This window comes from Choloepus didactylus, chromosome 9 (assembly GCF_015220235.1).
Source record: "Choloepus didactylus isolate mChoDid1 chromosome 9, mChoDid1.pri, whole genome shotgun sequence".
NCBI lineage: Eukaryota > Metazoa > Chordata > Mammalia > Pilosa > Megalonychidae > Choloepus > Choloepus didactylus.
Window position 1 is genome coordinate 28,928,181 of NC_051315.1, and position 17,506 is coordinate 28,945,686.

At 33.5% G+C, this 17,506-nt stretch overlaps 1 protein-coding gene across 5 annotated transcripts in view; it reads right to left on the reverse strand.

Moving 5' to 3' along the window:
* LRP1B (LDL receptor related protein 1B) overlaps positions 1-17,506 on the reverse strand; it is a 1,893,223-nt gene that overhangs the window by 607,821 nt on the left and 1,267,896 nt on the right. For all 5 annotated transcript variants that reach the window (XM_037849262.1, XM_037849261.1, XM_037849260.1 and 2 more), the window contains one exon: positions 3,366-3,515. In XM_037849262.1, coding sequence (XP_037705190.1) covers positions 3,366-3,515 — 150 coding nt within the window. The remainder of the gene's footprint in view (positions 1-3,365; positions 3,516-17,506) is intronic.

Consider the following 17,506-nt stretch of genomic DNA (forward strand, 5'->3'; position numbering starts at 1 on the left):
GTTTCCCATGCCCAAAGAGAAATAGTGCAGGTTCTGAAAGAAGGTTGGGGGCCTGAGCAGAAAGGTAATTTAAGAGATTAAGCCAGGAAACTTTGTAAATAGAAATTCCTCACCTGCTTCTCTTTGGTGATGTCTTTGCAATTTGAAACCCCAAAACTCCCAAAGGTATGCTGGTATATCGATCTAATGTCTTACTAATAGAGATATTAATAGAGTGTTATATTTATTTTTATCTTTCAAGGTAAGCAAATTATGGTGGCAGACAGGGGCACATATACATAGGCATTCACTTGGTAAAAGAACTCTAATTTCTGCAAGGTTGGGCTGCCATGCAGAGCTGATGCCATATTAGATTCACAGTGCTAACATAATATAAGCATTATGGTTTCATTCAAATTTTCCCTCTTTAATTTTAGCAGTGAACAAAACTAACTGACTTTATTTTTTGCTAAATGGACTATCCCCCCATTTTTTGAGATCATCTTATTGGCAGTGGATTCTGTTATTTTCTATTAATTTCCTACTCAGAGCAGGGTGATTAGCAATCATGTTAGTAGAAACAAATCTTTAGGAAGCCTTAAATTTTTCTATGAGGCAATTATTTTTAGAGTTTAGAGATTCACTAAAAAGTCAATGACTTTTCTTGAAATGTTATGACACTTTTTAAACATTTTCTCTAATTTATTCAGTTCCTTGGTTATATTCTTTGCTTGTTTAGGTTCGTTTCTTAAAATATATTTGAATTCAATTTTTGAATGCGTAGTGTGGGTGGTGATTTGGGGATTGTTGCAGCTCACCTAACCACTTCCGAAAATTAAACTATGCTTATTTTCATTCAGGGGGCTTAAAAACACATTCAAGTACTCATAAAACAAAATTTTCTTCTGAATTTGACAGGGCTGAGAAATATAAAATCAACTTTTTTTTTTTCTTCTTCTTCTTCTTGCCTTAAATAGATTCCTATTCTAAATTAACCTACTTGTCAGTTACAATCCTTTTGTTGTATGCGTTGTTTTCCTACTGCTAAAATAAATACCATGGAATGGTTGGCTTAACAACAGAAATTTATTGGCTCACAGTTTCAGAAGCTAGAAGGCCTGCTTCTTCTCAGGGTGGTACCTTCTGGCTGGCCAGCAATCTTCGAGTTTCCTCGGCTTTTCCATCACGTGGCCATGTGGCAGCAGCATCTTTGTCTTCTGAGTTCCATTGACTTCCAGCTTCTGGCTGCTCCTGTGGCTTCTCTCTCTGTGGCCTTCTCTATAAGGTCTCCAGTAATAGGATTAAGACCCATCTTGATTCACTTGGGTCACATCTTAACTGAAGTAACCCTCATCAAAAGGTCCAATTACAGTGGGCTCACACTCACAGGAGTGGATTAAGAACATGTTTTTCTGGGGTACATAAGCCCAAGCACCATTATATATTTGGGGGATACACAATGAGAAGAATGGCAACACAGTGCTCTAGGAGTAGCACAGAAATTGTCAAAGTGTCAAAAGGAAGCATAAATTTAGAAAGAAAATTACAGAAGTTTTTTTAAAAAGGTAATATTTCTTACAAGTTTAAATTCCTTATCTGAAAAAAAAACTATCTAAAAAGCATTAATTTTAAGTAAAATATTTAGAGAAAAATATGGGTGAAAACAACAGCAAGAGGATGGCAACTTAGAGACAAAGCTATAACAAAAAAGCCACTAAATCTTCTGAAGAGGTATTACGTCAAATATCTGGAAATACCCAACTAAGTAAAACTAGAGTCTGATGTTTGTATAAAACTCCAGTTTTTAAAAGGAGCATTAACGTTCACTTTCAGGTGATTCTCACAATTTTGTGATATACATAGATATATTTAATATCTGTATTTCTTTTCTCAGCTTTAAAAACATAGAGATAATCTTAGTGTTCCATGATTGGTGAAAAAAATCTCTTTTTCTCTCTCTGCCTCAAAGAAATGTATTTTTTTTTTTTTGAGTCTAGTGTCCGTGTTCATAGTTGTACTTCTGAGACTAGCACAATGTCTCAATAGAAAATATGCTAAATAAATACTTCTAAAATTGAACTAAATAAAAATAATGCAACCTACATAATACACTCATCCTGTATTAATTAATAGCTTTCCATATCTCAACATTGTACACTTTAATTCAGTTATTTTTAATCTAATTGGAAATTGCAGGTGGTGAAAACACATTATTAACCAGAAAATGAATTTTCAAATATTTCCCAATTAAGGAGGGTTTACTTATAAATTTCTTACACTCATGATTACCAAAACCCCTCACATTAAATATAAGAAAGTGGTGAAAGAGAATTAGAATTATTATATTATAACATCAATATTATTATATTAATGATATTATTACATATTATTTTACCGTATTAGAATAATTAGAACATTGAATTAAAAGGCCTAATTTAAGCCCCATAGAAATAAAATTTAAAACCTATGCTCAAATTGAATAGTTTATTTTTTAAAAGGTCTTCTGACCACATCATGATATTCAGAATTGCAAATATAAAATTCTTTTTTTTTTATTTCCTGTAGCCAAACTGTAACTATGGAGATTCTCCAAGGAATATCTAATCCTCACATCATTGACCAACCCATGAACCTCAGGTTAGAGCCAGCCATCTATTGAGTAAATGTGCAGCCATCCTCACCAAAAAAGCACTAAGGTCTTTACGGTATCCACTCTTACATCATTTTTAAAATTCAAAGTGTCCTTTTAAACTGAAAAGTCACATTTGAAAAATCAGCTACAAATATGCAGTTGGTTATTTGTTCTGTGGAAAACTATACTTCCCTACTAACTTCTTAATAGTCTTACTTTGCCTGTCACCTTTTTGTCCAGAGAATTGAGGAAAAGGAATGGCAATGAGGCTTAAATCAGTAAAATCTCTATTTCTAAAAATGGGAAAGAATTATTTGTGGGGGAATAATTTCAAACATTGGTTAAATGGACCCTATTGCCTGGTCTCTGGAATTATCTCTATGAGTCAAGCTATCCTTTATCAGCAGAGATAAGCCCAGTTTCACTTTAATGAGACAAATACACGAGGCCTTTACACTTCAGAGCATTGCAGGAGAACACAGAAAATAGACATAAAATAATACAAGTCACAGTAAGCCAAGAATCAATAATGGTAAAGACAGTATTGCTGACAGCACTAACTCCCTGATCTGGATAATCTCACAAGTCTGTTTGCAAACGTTAAAAACAGAAAAGAAAAACCCTCATAGATATGTGCAATTTGGATGTGCTTCTGGTGTTAATGGAGCAGTAACTTTCCTAAGCTTTTAACAGGTTATAATTAATCAACTCCTGATCAATATGAAGCATCCAGCAAAAGAACCATTGCACTTACCCATAATGGTTAGGGCTGTAGCTTTTGTTAATTCTTCTTTCATTGACTCTATTACTTCTAAATTACCACCATCCAGGTTGCATCTATTTATGGTTCCATTTCCCGAACTGATCCAATAAAGCTTGTTTTCCACATAGTCTATAGATAGACCTGTAATTAAATTATCCAACTTAAACATAATGGTAGCCACTTAAATTGTAATATTAACCTAGCACCACTAGATTTGAGGGGAAAAAAATTAACTTGCAAGCTCAGATTTTTGCCTTAAAAACTAAGATCTGGCTAATAGGAAAATATACATACATTGTTTTAACTGATAAACACAATACACTTTTACAGATATTTCTGTTGATTATCATAAAAATCTGAAGTTCTATTTAGAGTTCTTGAATAATATAAAGTCACAACTGGTAAGTGAAAGTTCAGGAATTTTAAGAAAATCCATCTATTTCTAAATTGGGTGCCCTCTTCCTTATACCATTTTGCCTCAGGTAATTTCAACATGTAATGACTCATTTGGGATACTAATTTCACTGATGAAATTTATAACTCCGTGTTTTCAATAAAATGTATGTTAGGCAGTTATAGATTTAACATTTGTGATTTCAACTCTTGTCAAGTAAATCCAGAGGCCCAAGAATCTCAACAATTAGTGATTTCACAATTACAAATGAAATTGGACATATTCAGATGCCAGCATCATGCAATAAACCATTCAGCAAACAAATGAACAAACCCAGAGGCTTAAGACCCTCATCTCCACATGGCACTGTTTGTCTCCATGAGGTTAGGCTTTACCGTATTTTACATACAATATATGAAATTTCATATGTTGCTCATGGTTTCCAAAAACCTCAGATTATGTATATTTTGGTTGCCAAGGAATCTCAGTATACATCTATTTAACTACTAGAATGCTTATCAGGCTCAGGGTATCCATTATAAAACTATAACTCTGTGGTTCAATGTTGCCCATCTCTGACCCAGAGCTACCTGTGGAAATGCACATGTAGACATATACTCAGGCATGCAATGAAATAAACTGTTACCAGGATCTCTCTCAGAGAATAAAATGAGCAAACCACAAATAATTTCTCTCTCTCTCTCTCTCCCTCTTCCTCTCTCTCGTTCTCTATAGAGAGGGAGAGAAAATGAAAATGGGAGAGAAAGATTAATATGACTAATATTATAAAATATTATAAAAAGATATTTAAGATTAAAAAAAAAGAAAAAAGAAATCATTGGAGAGAGTCTAATGAGTTCAAGTGTACTGAGACAGGGTCAAAGCAGAGCCCAAATAATTCCCAACTAGAGACAGCTCCAGGCCAGAGAGTGGAAATGATTTATCAGACCAGTTTTAAACAAGTAGAAATAACCTAACAAGTCTACAGGACTCATCAGGTATCTATTACCTTACTGATACATTTGCTAATAGAAGTACGGAAAGTTGACCATAAAACCACAATGTATAAAGTCAGACATTGCAGGGATGCAGTTGTCAGATGTTTTGATGACCATGGTGGGTTTTGGTCCTTAGCTTGTCACATAGCAGTACACATGGCAGCCTCTTCTGGCCTCTCTGTTCACATCCAGGTTTTGTTTATTTCAGCTTCTTACTTCCTGTGGCATTCTCTGTCTGTCTGAATTTTACTCTGATTATAAAGAACTCCAGTAATAGGATTAAGACCCATCCTGTTTGAGGTGGGCCACACCTTAACTGAAGTAATCTCATCAAAAGTTCCTTCTTACAATAGGTTCACACCCACAGGAATGGGTTAAATTTAAGAACAAGTTTTTCTGGAGTACATAGGGGTTGAAACCACCACAGTATTTTATTCACCCCTTCAGGTATTCTAAATTTTATCTCTAAATCAAGTCAAACCATAAAAGAACTATCTGCATTCTTAGATTGCTGTGCTTTTTTCTGTCCTTGATTTTCTTGCTCAGTTGAGCTTTGGAATTATGTCCTTGGCTTGCATGAGGGATACTACAAGAAGTAGCCACAGGAAACCCACTGTTATACTTCCTAGGGATACAGTTACAGTGTCTGAGAGCCATACATCACCCAGTACCCTCTTTATACAAGGACCCATGGGAGAAATTTCTTTCAGGACTCAGTACCAGAAAAATCTATATATGGAGAGTATAAAATTGTAACTGATCATATTTCTGTCTTTGCTTTAGCTGCAAAGTTAAGTGAAGAATCAGATTTGTGACCCATCTTCAGCAATTGTAAAGGATTACATTTACACTACTAACTTTATTCTTGGCTTCAATTTACTAATCTATTATTTTCTCTCATCTTGATTTTTAAAATCAATATTTTTGTCTGGCCTTTTTCAGGGAATGCACTTGTTTAAGTTTCCTCAAGCCCCTTTTGGGAAGGAGTAGGTACATTGATACTGTGTCTGCCTAACTACAAAATCAATGATAATGTCAGAACTCTCTCAGCCACCAAACACCTTATAGTTTCTTGACTCTAATTTATGTTGTGTAAAGCAGTTTAAAGGAAGCAGGGAAGTTACAGAGTTTGGGTCAGAGATCCCCAGAGCTTATACTCAACATTAGATTCAATTCTGGACCAGAGGTATCTGGAGGGTAGGGGCAGTTTATCATCTTCAGTGCCCAGCCTGATGCCGAGAACAGAGGATAAAATTTGTAAATATTGAATGAATGAATGAATGAATGAATGAATGATTTAATTAATCCTGTTATGAAAATTATAAATTGTCTTCAAGGAGTTCTGTCTAGTAAAGTTGACTTATCTAAGAGTAGAATTTTTTTGAATATACTACTTATACCCAGACACTACAGCAATACGGAGAAAGGATAGATATTCAATAACTCTTCTTGGTGTGGCTTAAATCTTTACATCATCTTAAGTTTGAATAGTTTAAGATCAATAGTTTGAAATTCACAGGAAAAGTATATATATTTAGGTTTCCTTTATTAATCTATAAATGCATGAGATACATTTAACCTAAACTTCTACACACTTCTTACTTCCTGTTAAATATATTAGTTAACCCCTGAATTTGTTTGAGTGCATTTATTATCAGTTTAATAAAATGGAATTGAAATATTTTGTAAAACCTATTATTAATTCAAGAAACTGTGGATATATGCTTTAAATCCATTAATACATGCAAGATTACAAGTAGATATTTATAAGGTTCATTGATGTAAAAGTTTTTTACTGTAAGATTTTGTATTTTGCAATTATCATACATTTAGGGTCTAATAATACTGAATAATTAATTGGTATATATTGATTGGAATAATTTCTAAATCAGATCTGTGTTATGCTAACATTTCAAAAGATGAATCACCAAGCAATGAATTGATAGTTGTCCCATGTAATTAGAACTACCCAGTCAGTGATTTTAGAATGCTAAATTAATAGCTATGAGAAAGCAGGTCAAATGTGAGCATATTTATGAAACTCTCCTGGCAACTATGCAGAGAAATATAATTAGTCTGCACTAGGTGGTTCTTAGAGTGGGGTGACTGAAATTTTAAAAGTTTCAAAAGGACTGTAGGATCTTCCCAAAAAATATACCACTAGTATCGCATTCTCATTCCTGCAAGGCATATTTATTACTTTTTAAAACCATCTTGAATTGATTATTAAGAGGAGAAACCTAGATTCAAATAACAGAACAGGCATATAAAAGAAAAAAGAAGTCATCATTTATACTGGAAAACGAGTACGTAAAAAAAAATTAATCTTTTTACCCATGCTTCCTATTATATCATAAAAATTCAGAGTTAATCCATAAGCTTAAATTCGAACAGTCCTTACTTTTAGCCAAAAATTTCCCTTAATACATTATTTAATTTGAACATTTTTATTTAAATAGGCTAGCTTATTCTTTTATCACAACAATATAATTTGCCAAAAGTGTGTAACTGCTCTCATAATAGAAATAATCTACACACTGATGTAAAAAAATAATTACATACAATTTAAAAAATATAATCTGAATGTATTTTCTACAATTAAGATTGAAAAGTTCATTCTATAGTTTCATTTCATTTTTAAATACCTCAAAATTAAATCAACATATTAGATAATATGGAATTAAAAGAAAAAGGCAAATGTCCAAAAAGAGAGGACTTTTAAAAATTAAGGATTTCTAGAGATAATAATTTTCTAATATTTTTTCCATCACCAACTTTCATTTCAAAACTCTTATCCCTGACTGCACATTATAATTACCTGGAAAGCTATTAGATGCCTGGGTCCCACCCCTAGAAATTCCAATTTAATTGTTCTGGGTGGGTCCCTGACATCAGTATTTTTTAAAAATCTCAAGGGATTTTAAAATACAAATTTAAATAAATAAGTTTTAAACATTGCATATTTTTATGACACTGCATTTTTAGCAAATAAGTTCAACCAGGTCTTTTAAATTTTGCTGGAAAATATGATATGATGGTGAAATCTTTGGAGACAGGAAACACAACGGTTTACATGGCAAAAGAGACATGCTAGGGGTGTTAAAATGTAGATGATTAACTTCAATATTTCTATACATGTGTAACAAATAACAAATCTTCTAAATAGTATCTTAGTAATGCTATCTTCAGGCAACAGAAAGCAACTTTCTGCTCCTAGAATTATGCAAGTTGTAGGAACTGTCCATTAAAAACACACTTATAAAAAATGTGGAAATACCATAAAGGTGCATCCCATAATATACCTGTAGAAAGATTATAATATTTTGGATATTCCAAAATGGAGAGCTTTTCAGAGTTCACCAGAAGTAGCATGACTCTTCCTGGGCAGAGCTATTTCTGAAAGTCACTCCAAAGGAGCCAATTTGCTATTAGACTATCTCGAGAAAGCCTTTGTCTCTACTAAGAATACTTAGATTTTATAATTTAAATAATACAAACACACACATGTGGTGTGTATGTATATATGTATATAATTACATAAGTAACATATACAGAATTTTACAACTATATAAAGAAGTTATAAGCTAGTATATTAATATAATAATGTTGCAAAGTGAAAACAAATGAAAGGTGCCAAGATTTGATCATCTTCTTTGTGTGTCTTACAGTTTGCCTCAGAGACAGAATTGTGTTTCAAATTGATATTTCACACTGTGTTGTGCTTGTCTTTTCATCAGAGTACCACAGTTACACAAAGGAATCCACTTTTGGAAAATGTACTGAACGCCCAAGCACTCTCCCTGCTTTGGCTTCTTTCTGAAGTGAATACAATTATAAGGTGCCAACCTTTAATGACCTTGTCCACTTGTGTCTTGGTTTACCTCACAGATAGATGGCTAGGCAGCCTTCTCCAAGCTACAACCTCACCTCATTATTGTGAAGGGGTAATAATAAGAATAACCACCTCTTATAACAATGCTGACACAACAGAGAGCACTCAATGAATAGTGGCTATTTGTTCGTAGTATGTGTTTTAGTATTTCCTTTTCAAGATAAAATCCTACCGTAAAATTTCCAGCTATCATTCTGGTAATCCCTACAACTCATAATGTTGATATAGTATAATTACAAGAGATACTTAAGATTGTTCATCTCATTCACAAATACCAACAATACCCTCTCAATTATAAAACATGCATATTGAAATTAAAAACTTTTTCTCTGAGAAAGAAAATAAAAGACATGCTTAGACTGGGAGAAAATAATTGCAAACCACATATCCAACAAAAGACTATCGTCTATAATTTATAAAGAACTCTCCAAACAACAGTGAAAATGAACAAACAATGCAATTAGAAAATAGGCAAAAGATATGAACTGACATTTTGTGGAAGAGGAAATATAGATTTCAATTAAGTACAGGAAAATAAGTTCAACATCATTAGCCATGAGGATGAAAATGCAAATCAAAACCACAATGAGCTCTCACAACACATCTATCAGAATGGCTAAAAAAAAAATTAAAATTAATAAATAAATAAAAAGTGACAACACCAAATGCTGGCTAGGAGAAAGTGGATCATCCTTGCGTTATTGATGGGAATGTAAAATGGCACAGCTACTCTGGAAAAATAATTTGGCAATTTCTGAAAAAATTTAACCTGCAACTATTTGACTCAGCAGTTGCACCCCTAGGCATTTATCCCAGAGGAATGAAGATGTATATTCATGCAAAGACCTGGACAAAAATGGTTATAGCAGCTTTATTTGTAATAGCCAAAAAATAAAATCAGCCCAGATGTTCTTCAACAAGTGACTATGTTAAATACCATGTGTGTAAGATTGAATTATTTACCCCAACAAAGACATGCTCTTAATCTTAATCTGCATTCCTGTGGGTATGAACTAATTTGTAAATAGGGCCCTTTGAAGATTATCAATGAAGGACTCATTTGTGAATAGGATCTTCTAAAATCCTATGTAGGTGTGGACAAACTGAATGTCAGGACTCAATCCATAAAACTGAAAGCCATATTAAGAGAGGAAATTCAGATGCCAAAGGAGCCGGAAGCCAAAGTCAGTGAAAACTAGAAGAGCAGACACAAGGAGAGAGATATTGTAAATGTGGGAAGCAGAGATGCTAGCCCAGGAACCCAAGGATTGTGACAAGTCAGCACCAGGATGCCACAGACTTCCAGAAGAAAGCGTGGCCTTACAGGTGCCTTGATTTTGGACCTCTACCCTCCAAAACGATGAGTCAATAAATTTCTGTTGCATAAACCAGCCAGGATGTTGTAGTTGTCATAGCAGACCTGTAAACTAAGATACCATGGAATACTATTAAGCAATAAAAAGGGGCAAACTGTTGATACACACAACAACTTGGATGAATCCTCAGGAAAATATGCTGATCAACAAAAGTCAATCCCAAAAGATTACCTATTTCCTGAATCCATTTATATAACTTTCTTGAAATAACAGAATTTTTGAAAGGGGAACAGATAAGAGATCAAGGGTCAGGGACTGTGCCAGAAGAGGGGGCAGAGGGTGTTAGGTGGGGGAAAATGGATGCCGTTATAAAACGGCAACAGGAGAGAACCTTGTTTTATGGAAATTTTCAGTATCTTGACTGTGGTGGTGGATACAGGAAGCTGCACATGTGGTAAAATTGTATAGAGCTAAGTACAAACAGAAACGAGTAAAACATGAAATCTGAATAATTAGCAGATTTTATCACTGTCAATCCTGGTTACATTGCATTATTATTTTGCCAGAGTTCCAACTGAGTAAATTGAATAAAACGTACACAGGATCTTTCCATATTATTTAGTAAAACTGCCTGTTAATCTAAAATTATCTTATTAAAAATTTTCAGTTAAAAAATGAGTACATCATTCAATAACTACTTCAGTAGCTACACTGCCATGCCATTATCTAAAACTGATCTTAATTTTCCCTTGCAAATACCCTTCTCAATTCACCCTGCTTTAAGAAGTCATTAACACGAGTTACAGAGCTAAGTAAATCAAATTCCTTAATTGCTTAGCTTACCAAACTAAAATTTTAGCATGTCCTTCACCCTCCCTAATGTAAATTATTTTACCTATTTTACAAACTGCTGATTATTCGTAAAAATTATGTGCATTTTGAAAATAACACATACAAAAACAGAAGTACAGAACCAATGAAAGTGATTTCTTGAGAAGGTATCCATATGGTGTTTTCTTCTAAAAGATCATTTTAAAAGCTTTAATACCTACAGTTTCATATTTGCCAAAAGTAAATTTTATCATTTATGTAAAATAGATACATAAAATAGACCTAATATCTTTAAAAAGCATTGATTGTGTCATTTGGATATTTTTAGATTGTAGGTCTTGCCAATATAATACTAAACATTTCCTTATGTTAGTTTTTTTTTTCCTAGTCACGCAGAAAAATTCAGTTTTCTAAACGTAACATTCTTTTATGCCTTTATACCTTTTCTTCCCTTTCTGTTAAGAACAACAAAAGCCATTTTTCCTCTGTTACCTCCTTAAAACAAAGGTATATTTACCCTCTAAAATAAAGTTTTAACTTCAATATATCACTCATTCTGTTATAACTGTTTCCCCTATTTAACTTCCCCATAAAGAATTAATTGTCTCCTATATTTTCACAGTGTCTTATTATACTGTCTTTATGGTGCCTGGAACATAGTAGTAAGGAACAACATTAAGTTTTTTAGCGCTACTAAATATTTCATCCAAATGGTCTGCAATTATTTGCCTTTCTGTTAACTGGACTATGAACTTTTTGAAGAGGGGTACCATATTTTACTTTCAGGATCTGGCACATAGTATATACTTCATAGTTTGTATTTAAAAAAAAATCCTTTAACATTTGAAAGAATGAGTAAATAAATGATCAAATGAAAAAGTGTAGTAAATTTAAGTTGTTTGTGTGTATATGTTGTGTAATTATACTGTTAGTTTGTTAATTCCTCTGGCCTTTTTTGTAACCTATTTTCAACATTTCTCTTAGTGTGTACAACCTTATACATTGATTGTTCTTCATACATAACAAGTGACTTGCTGAGTAATAAGTAAATACAAATAATAGTACTGCATTTCATGGAGCATGGAAACATATCCAGGAATAAAAAGAAATCTTAGGTTTAAAAGGTGAGGTTCCTTGAATTTTTTGATGTGGTTAAAAATGCTTATGAATGTTATCCTTGAATAGGTTTCAAAATACACTTTATACAGTGTCTTGGTTTGCCTGGCTGCTATGACAAATACCACACAATGCAGTTAGCATACACAATAGGAATTTCTTGTCTCATGGTTTTGGAGGATAAAAGTCAAATGGGCAATATTTTCTGCCCAAAGCCTGTAGCGCTCTAGTACTGGCTTGCTGCAATTCTTGGGGTTCCTTGGCTTGCATCTTTGCCTTCTGTCACATGGCAAGCTCTCTCCCCTTGGGCTGCACTTCCAGTTTCTGTTTACTTCCAGCTTTACCCATGTGGTCTTCTCTGACTGTATCCAAATATCTTCTGCTTATAAAAGATTCCAGTATTAGGAATTAATGCCCACCATCATTCAGTTGGGCTACACCTTAATGAAAAAGAACATCTTCAAAAGGTCTTATTTATAAACAAGTTCACACCCACAAGAATGTGGATTAAGATTAAGAACATGTCTTTTGAGAGGGTATATAATTTAATCTGTCACATATCTTATGGGTAAAAATGGTTAAATAATAGAAAATGCTTGGTAGGTTTTAAGAAGGTATTCTTAAATGTTGAGTAAACAAGACTCTTGATTGGAACTATATTGAAACTAAAGGGAAAATATCAAGGAAATAAATTGTATAGTACACTAGATTCTTAAGACTAAGCCAAGAAGGGTAATGCTGATTGACAAGCCAAATCGTTTTATATGAGGCTTAAGAGATAAAATTCATAATAATAAAATATTTTAAACATGGAAATAGCTTTTAGTAGTAAATTAAAATCCTCTGTGTTATGTAAACTGCTGCGAGCACTTAATGTATCCAACACTGAGTGATAGATCTTAATTGAGAATATTTAACTCAACAATGGATAGCTAGAATATTGATTTGTATTTAACAGAAACAAAGTTGTTCAGCTCAAACTGCCTGAAGGCCCAATTACTCAGTCTTTAGTGATGCACACTCATAAAATGCCAAGTTGGGTGTTTTGATAACATCATGATGCACTTCTATTTCAAGTATGCCACATATATGGCTTTAACAGCAAACAAGCAAGGGGGGAAATCCAGTGCTAGAAAGTCTAGTGTATCAGTGACACTGCTATTTTAAAACTAGCATTTAAAGTTGCAGAAATAATTGTGAGGCACAATTGACACAGAAGTGAAATTGGTTCTTGCAAATTCTTAGCTGCTTAGAAAAGCCTACTGCTATGTCCTAATTGGGACCACATTTCTCAGGAGAAGCTCTGGATTTTTCTTTCTCACTTTTCATGCTTGAAAGAGTACAAGTCCTATTCCCTGATCTTTGCTGGAGGTCAGGTAATCACTATGTGAAATCAGCCTCTCTGGGCATGGCGTAATGGTTGAGATTTAAGACGGCTTTGGAAGCAGATAAAATTAGATTTGAATCTCAGTTTTACCATTCACTGCAGGCAACTAACTTCCTTCAACATGTTGCGGTTTCTGGATCTACAAAAGAAGGATAAGGATACCTTCTACAAATGATCCTTGTGAGATGATTAATGCAAAGCATTTTGCAAGTGTTTTACACATAGTACGTATTTAAAAATAGTCACTGTAATTAAATTACTGTTGTTGCTATAGAATCATGGTTCTACCATATCCTATATTCCAGGGTAAGTGCATGCAAACACAAAGGTGTGGCTTTATGGTGCAAACACAGGTACCATAGCAGGTGAATAAATAATGACTGTTACCAGCTGTGCTTCCTCAATCTCACCAGACAGAATACTGTGTTTTCTCTTTACCTTCTGGGGATAAATAAACAAATAAATACATAAATTCTGACAACCAAAATACATGAAGAGAAAATCAACCTAACTGTGCCACTTTCTTTCCTAATCACCTAATTTTCTTAATGGAAAATGTGTAGGGAATGCACTAGGCCAGAGATTGCCCTGACAGACCTATCCTGAAATAATAATTATAATGATTGGCTGCAGTGCAAAATACCAGTGTAATTCAATGAATAAATAATGCAGGAATAAATGTTCCAATGCATATAATATTTCATGGATATGACAATTACATATAGCAACAAAGCCAAAGCATGTTTTGTGTTTTTTTTCCATACATTTGTATGTCCACTTCCCATACTAGAAAATTCTGTTTCAGAAATTATCTCAGGGGAATAGTTCTGAAAGAATCTTGTAAAATGGGATTATTGTGGCATGATGTCTTAAGAGTAATTCAATGATTTTTCTACATCAAGTGTTACCTTGTGAGATTTTACCTTTTTATGGCTTTCATTCTACATTAACTAGCAGTTTAAATTAATACACAAAAACAAAGATTTTTTCCACTTATTTGCTTCATATCTCTGAATTGTTGATAAAGATAGGGGAAAATAACAACAAAAGAATTTTTATAAATGGAAAAGCAAAATAATCTGAAATGGTTTCAGTATTTTTTCTGAATTAGTAGACAAGATAAGTTGCATATTATTTAAGAAAATGGTTCAAAATACACAGTGAAAACACTCCGACTTAAAAATATAGTTACTATGTGACATACTTTTTAATCTATTTTAATCAATGGCTACAATCTTGAAATCAGCAGTGTCCTATCTAGCCCATATCCCTTACAAATAAAGAATTTAAAGCATTTGAAAATAGATGGGACTTTACTGCTGTAAACTTACTTGCAATGATATATTTTATTGTTAATTTACAGATAACAGTCTCTCTAGCCTGTTGGGATAGGTCAAAAATTACAATTAATGGGATCAGAGTGAATGAGGGGTTACTGTAAAAATAATTTGATTTTATCTTTATTCTCTGTGTTAAGAAGACTTGTCAATAACTAGATAACGTGACCAATTCTATTTTTGCCTGTTGTTTGTTTTTATGAGAAAACTTTGAGTGATGTGCTATTTGAGAATCAAGTGGTCACAGGTTTAGAGGAAGGAGAGAAACAGCAAGCTGAACAAGTGAAAAAGCCAATTTAGAAGCCAAACATTTTCGAATTTTCCTCTGTAGCTAGCCATGCATTTATTTATAAGGAACTCAGTTAACATAATTGTTGCATCCCATACTTGGAGAAAATGATGGAGTATGTAACTGAGAGTACTTTAATTTGTTTCCTACTCATCAGAAGCATTGAATGGAATGCAACATGAGTCGATACCCAGATCACCAAGTACGAACTTCCACTGAAAAAGCTCTTTCTTAAATATCACATTCACAAAGTAATCTTACTCAACTGAAATGCATAAATAAATCTTGGGTTATTCAACCTCATCAGGTGCTCTTGTTGCAGGAATAGGAAACAGCATCCACTACATTCGACAAATATTTATTCAAGATCTACTTACGGGCAAACATTGAGCTATGAACTGAGGACTTAATGGTAAATAAAACAGATATTGTCCCGAACATTATAGATTTTCCTTTCTAGCTAGGGAGACTATAATTAATAACATAATTAACAAACACATGGAGCATGAAAACAAAGCCAGAAGCTAAAAGGTAAAATACAATGGTGCTAGAACAGTCTTTATTGAAGGGACATCAGACTAATCAGGAAGATCCATTGGGCTTCTTTGAGGAAATAATTTCTGAGTTGAAATTTGGCAGACAGTTTGGAATGAATTAAAATAAGAGGCGATGGGAGACATTTCTAAGCAAAGAAATAACATGTGAAAATGTACTGTGAGGGGAAGGAGCCTGACAAGATCAGAGGGAATCAAAGAAAAGCAATATGGCTGGGCTAAGCTTTAGCCACTCTGCAATTCTTTTCAATTGGAAACTCACTCTCTCTCTTATTCGCATTGACTCTCAGTGCCCGACAGATTATTTTTTTCCTTTTTCCCTCAAGACTCCTCACATATATACAAACCAACATGTGGATCTTTACCTATCCCCATGAATTCTTTTGGTTCAGAAAGCTTTAGAGTCCATGATATGGTGCAAATACTGGAATCAAACTCAGTGGTAGCTCACGGTATGACCTTGTACGAGCTACCTAACCTTCCTGAGACTTGAATTTCTCAGCCCTATGGTGGGAGCAATAACAACAATCTTACAAAAACAAGTGAATATGAGTGACATGTTAAAGACGGAGAAATAACTAACTTTCAAGAAATGTTCACTTTATATTTGTATGTTAACTTTATGATTTACTTTAATGTGCATTGTTTTTATTCTTAAGCCCACATGTTCCTGACTCTTTCTCACTAGGATGTCAACACTGCAAACAAGTATTATATAAAGTCTCTCTTGTGTTATTCATGGAGCTTGGCATCCACGTTAACTTAGTAGCTACTTAATACATAGATTTGGATTTAAAAAAGAAGGGTTGATTATGGTTGATTTTCTTTTCTCTTTCTTTTTAAGAAAATATTTGTATGTAGATATTTCTGTGACTGTTAGTTACAAAACATTCTCAAATGTTACATCTTTTTCTCCTCCTGGGCTAAAAAGAGCATATTATGTTACTTTATGTAATAATCTATATCTTTCCTATTCTAAGAAACTATTGCAAACAATATTATTGTTCATGTTAGAAACTAAAAAAACACATAAAACAAATAACTATTATGATAAAACTTGTGTGCATATTTTCAATTTAGTTTATTTGTAGTTCTGCAAAAATGTACAGTCATGTACAATATATATTATTTTTTCACATTTCATTTTTAAATTCTATAAAAATGGCATACTGTATCATTCAGCTAATTACTTTCCTCATTCAATGTGTTTGAGATCTATTATATATACACACATTTATGCATTATATAAGGTATTTTAGTACATAAATACACTGCATTTAATTATTTGGTCCTCTTTTGATGAATATTTAGACTCTTTCTCCATTTTTTATTATAAAGAACGATGTAGTAAACATCCTTTTACTTGTTTCCTTGAGCACATACACAAAAATACTCTAGAGTATATAAGGACGGATTTGCTGGAACATCAATGTTGCATACTTGCCTTTAATTCTAAAAAAGGAACGTAAAGAGAATGAGCCCTAGAAAATGTGAGAGACCTGTTTAAGGTCACTGCTAGAAAGCATCAGAGCCGGGAGTCAACGTTGTATTCATGTGGCCCCAAAACATTTTTCCCTCCAACCAGCTTGCTCCACAAACACAGCAGCAGAGAATGCTTTTTGTTAACGTGAAAATTACTATCAGCTGTCCCTAAGTCCTGGGTTCCTGAGCATCCTTTTCCCCCTTGTACCTATTCCTTGAACAATTTAATTCACTTCCTTTGGAGTGGCAGCTAAGGATGGCGAATGTCAACAAAGGGCATGTTGGCAACCACCTCACTGAAGGAAGGTGGGAAAGAACAGAGGCAGGGGAAGAATTGTTTGCTCATTTCCTTCTTCTCTGTACCTAAAATAGGGATTTCCATGTGACAGAAGACAGCAGGCTGGATTTGCCAGAGAGCATCTGGATTTTTGAAATATAAAAAGGTAATGTATTGATATTAAAGAGAGAATTACTATAAATTTGTTTCATCGTATTATAGAGACTGTCAGTCTTAGTACCTGGTTAACATAACTACT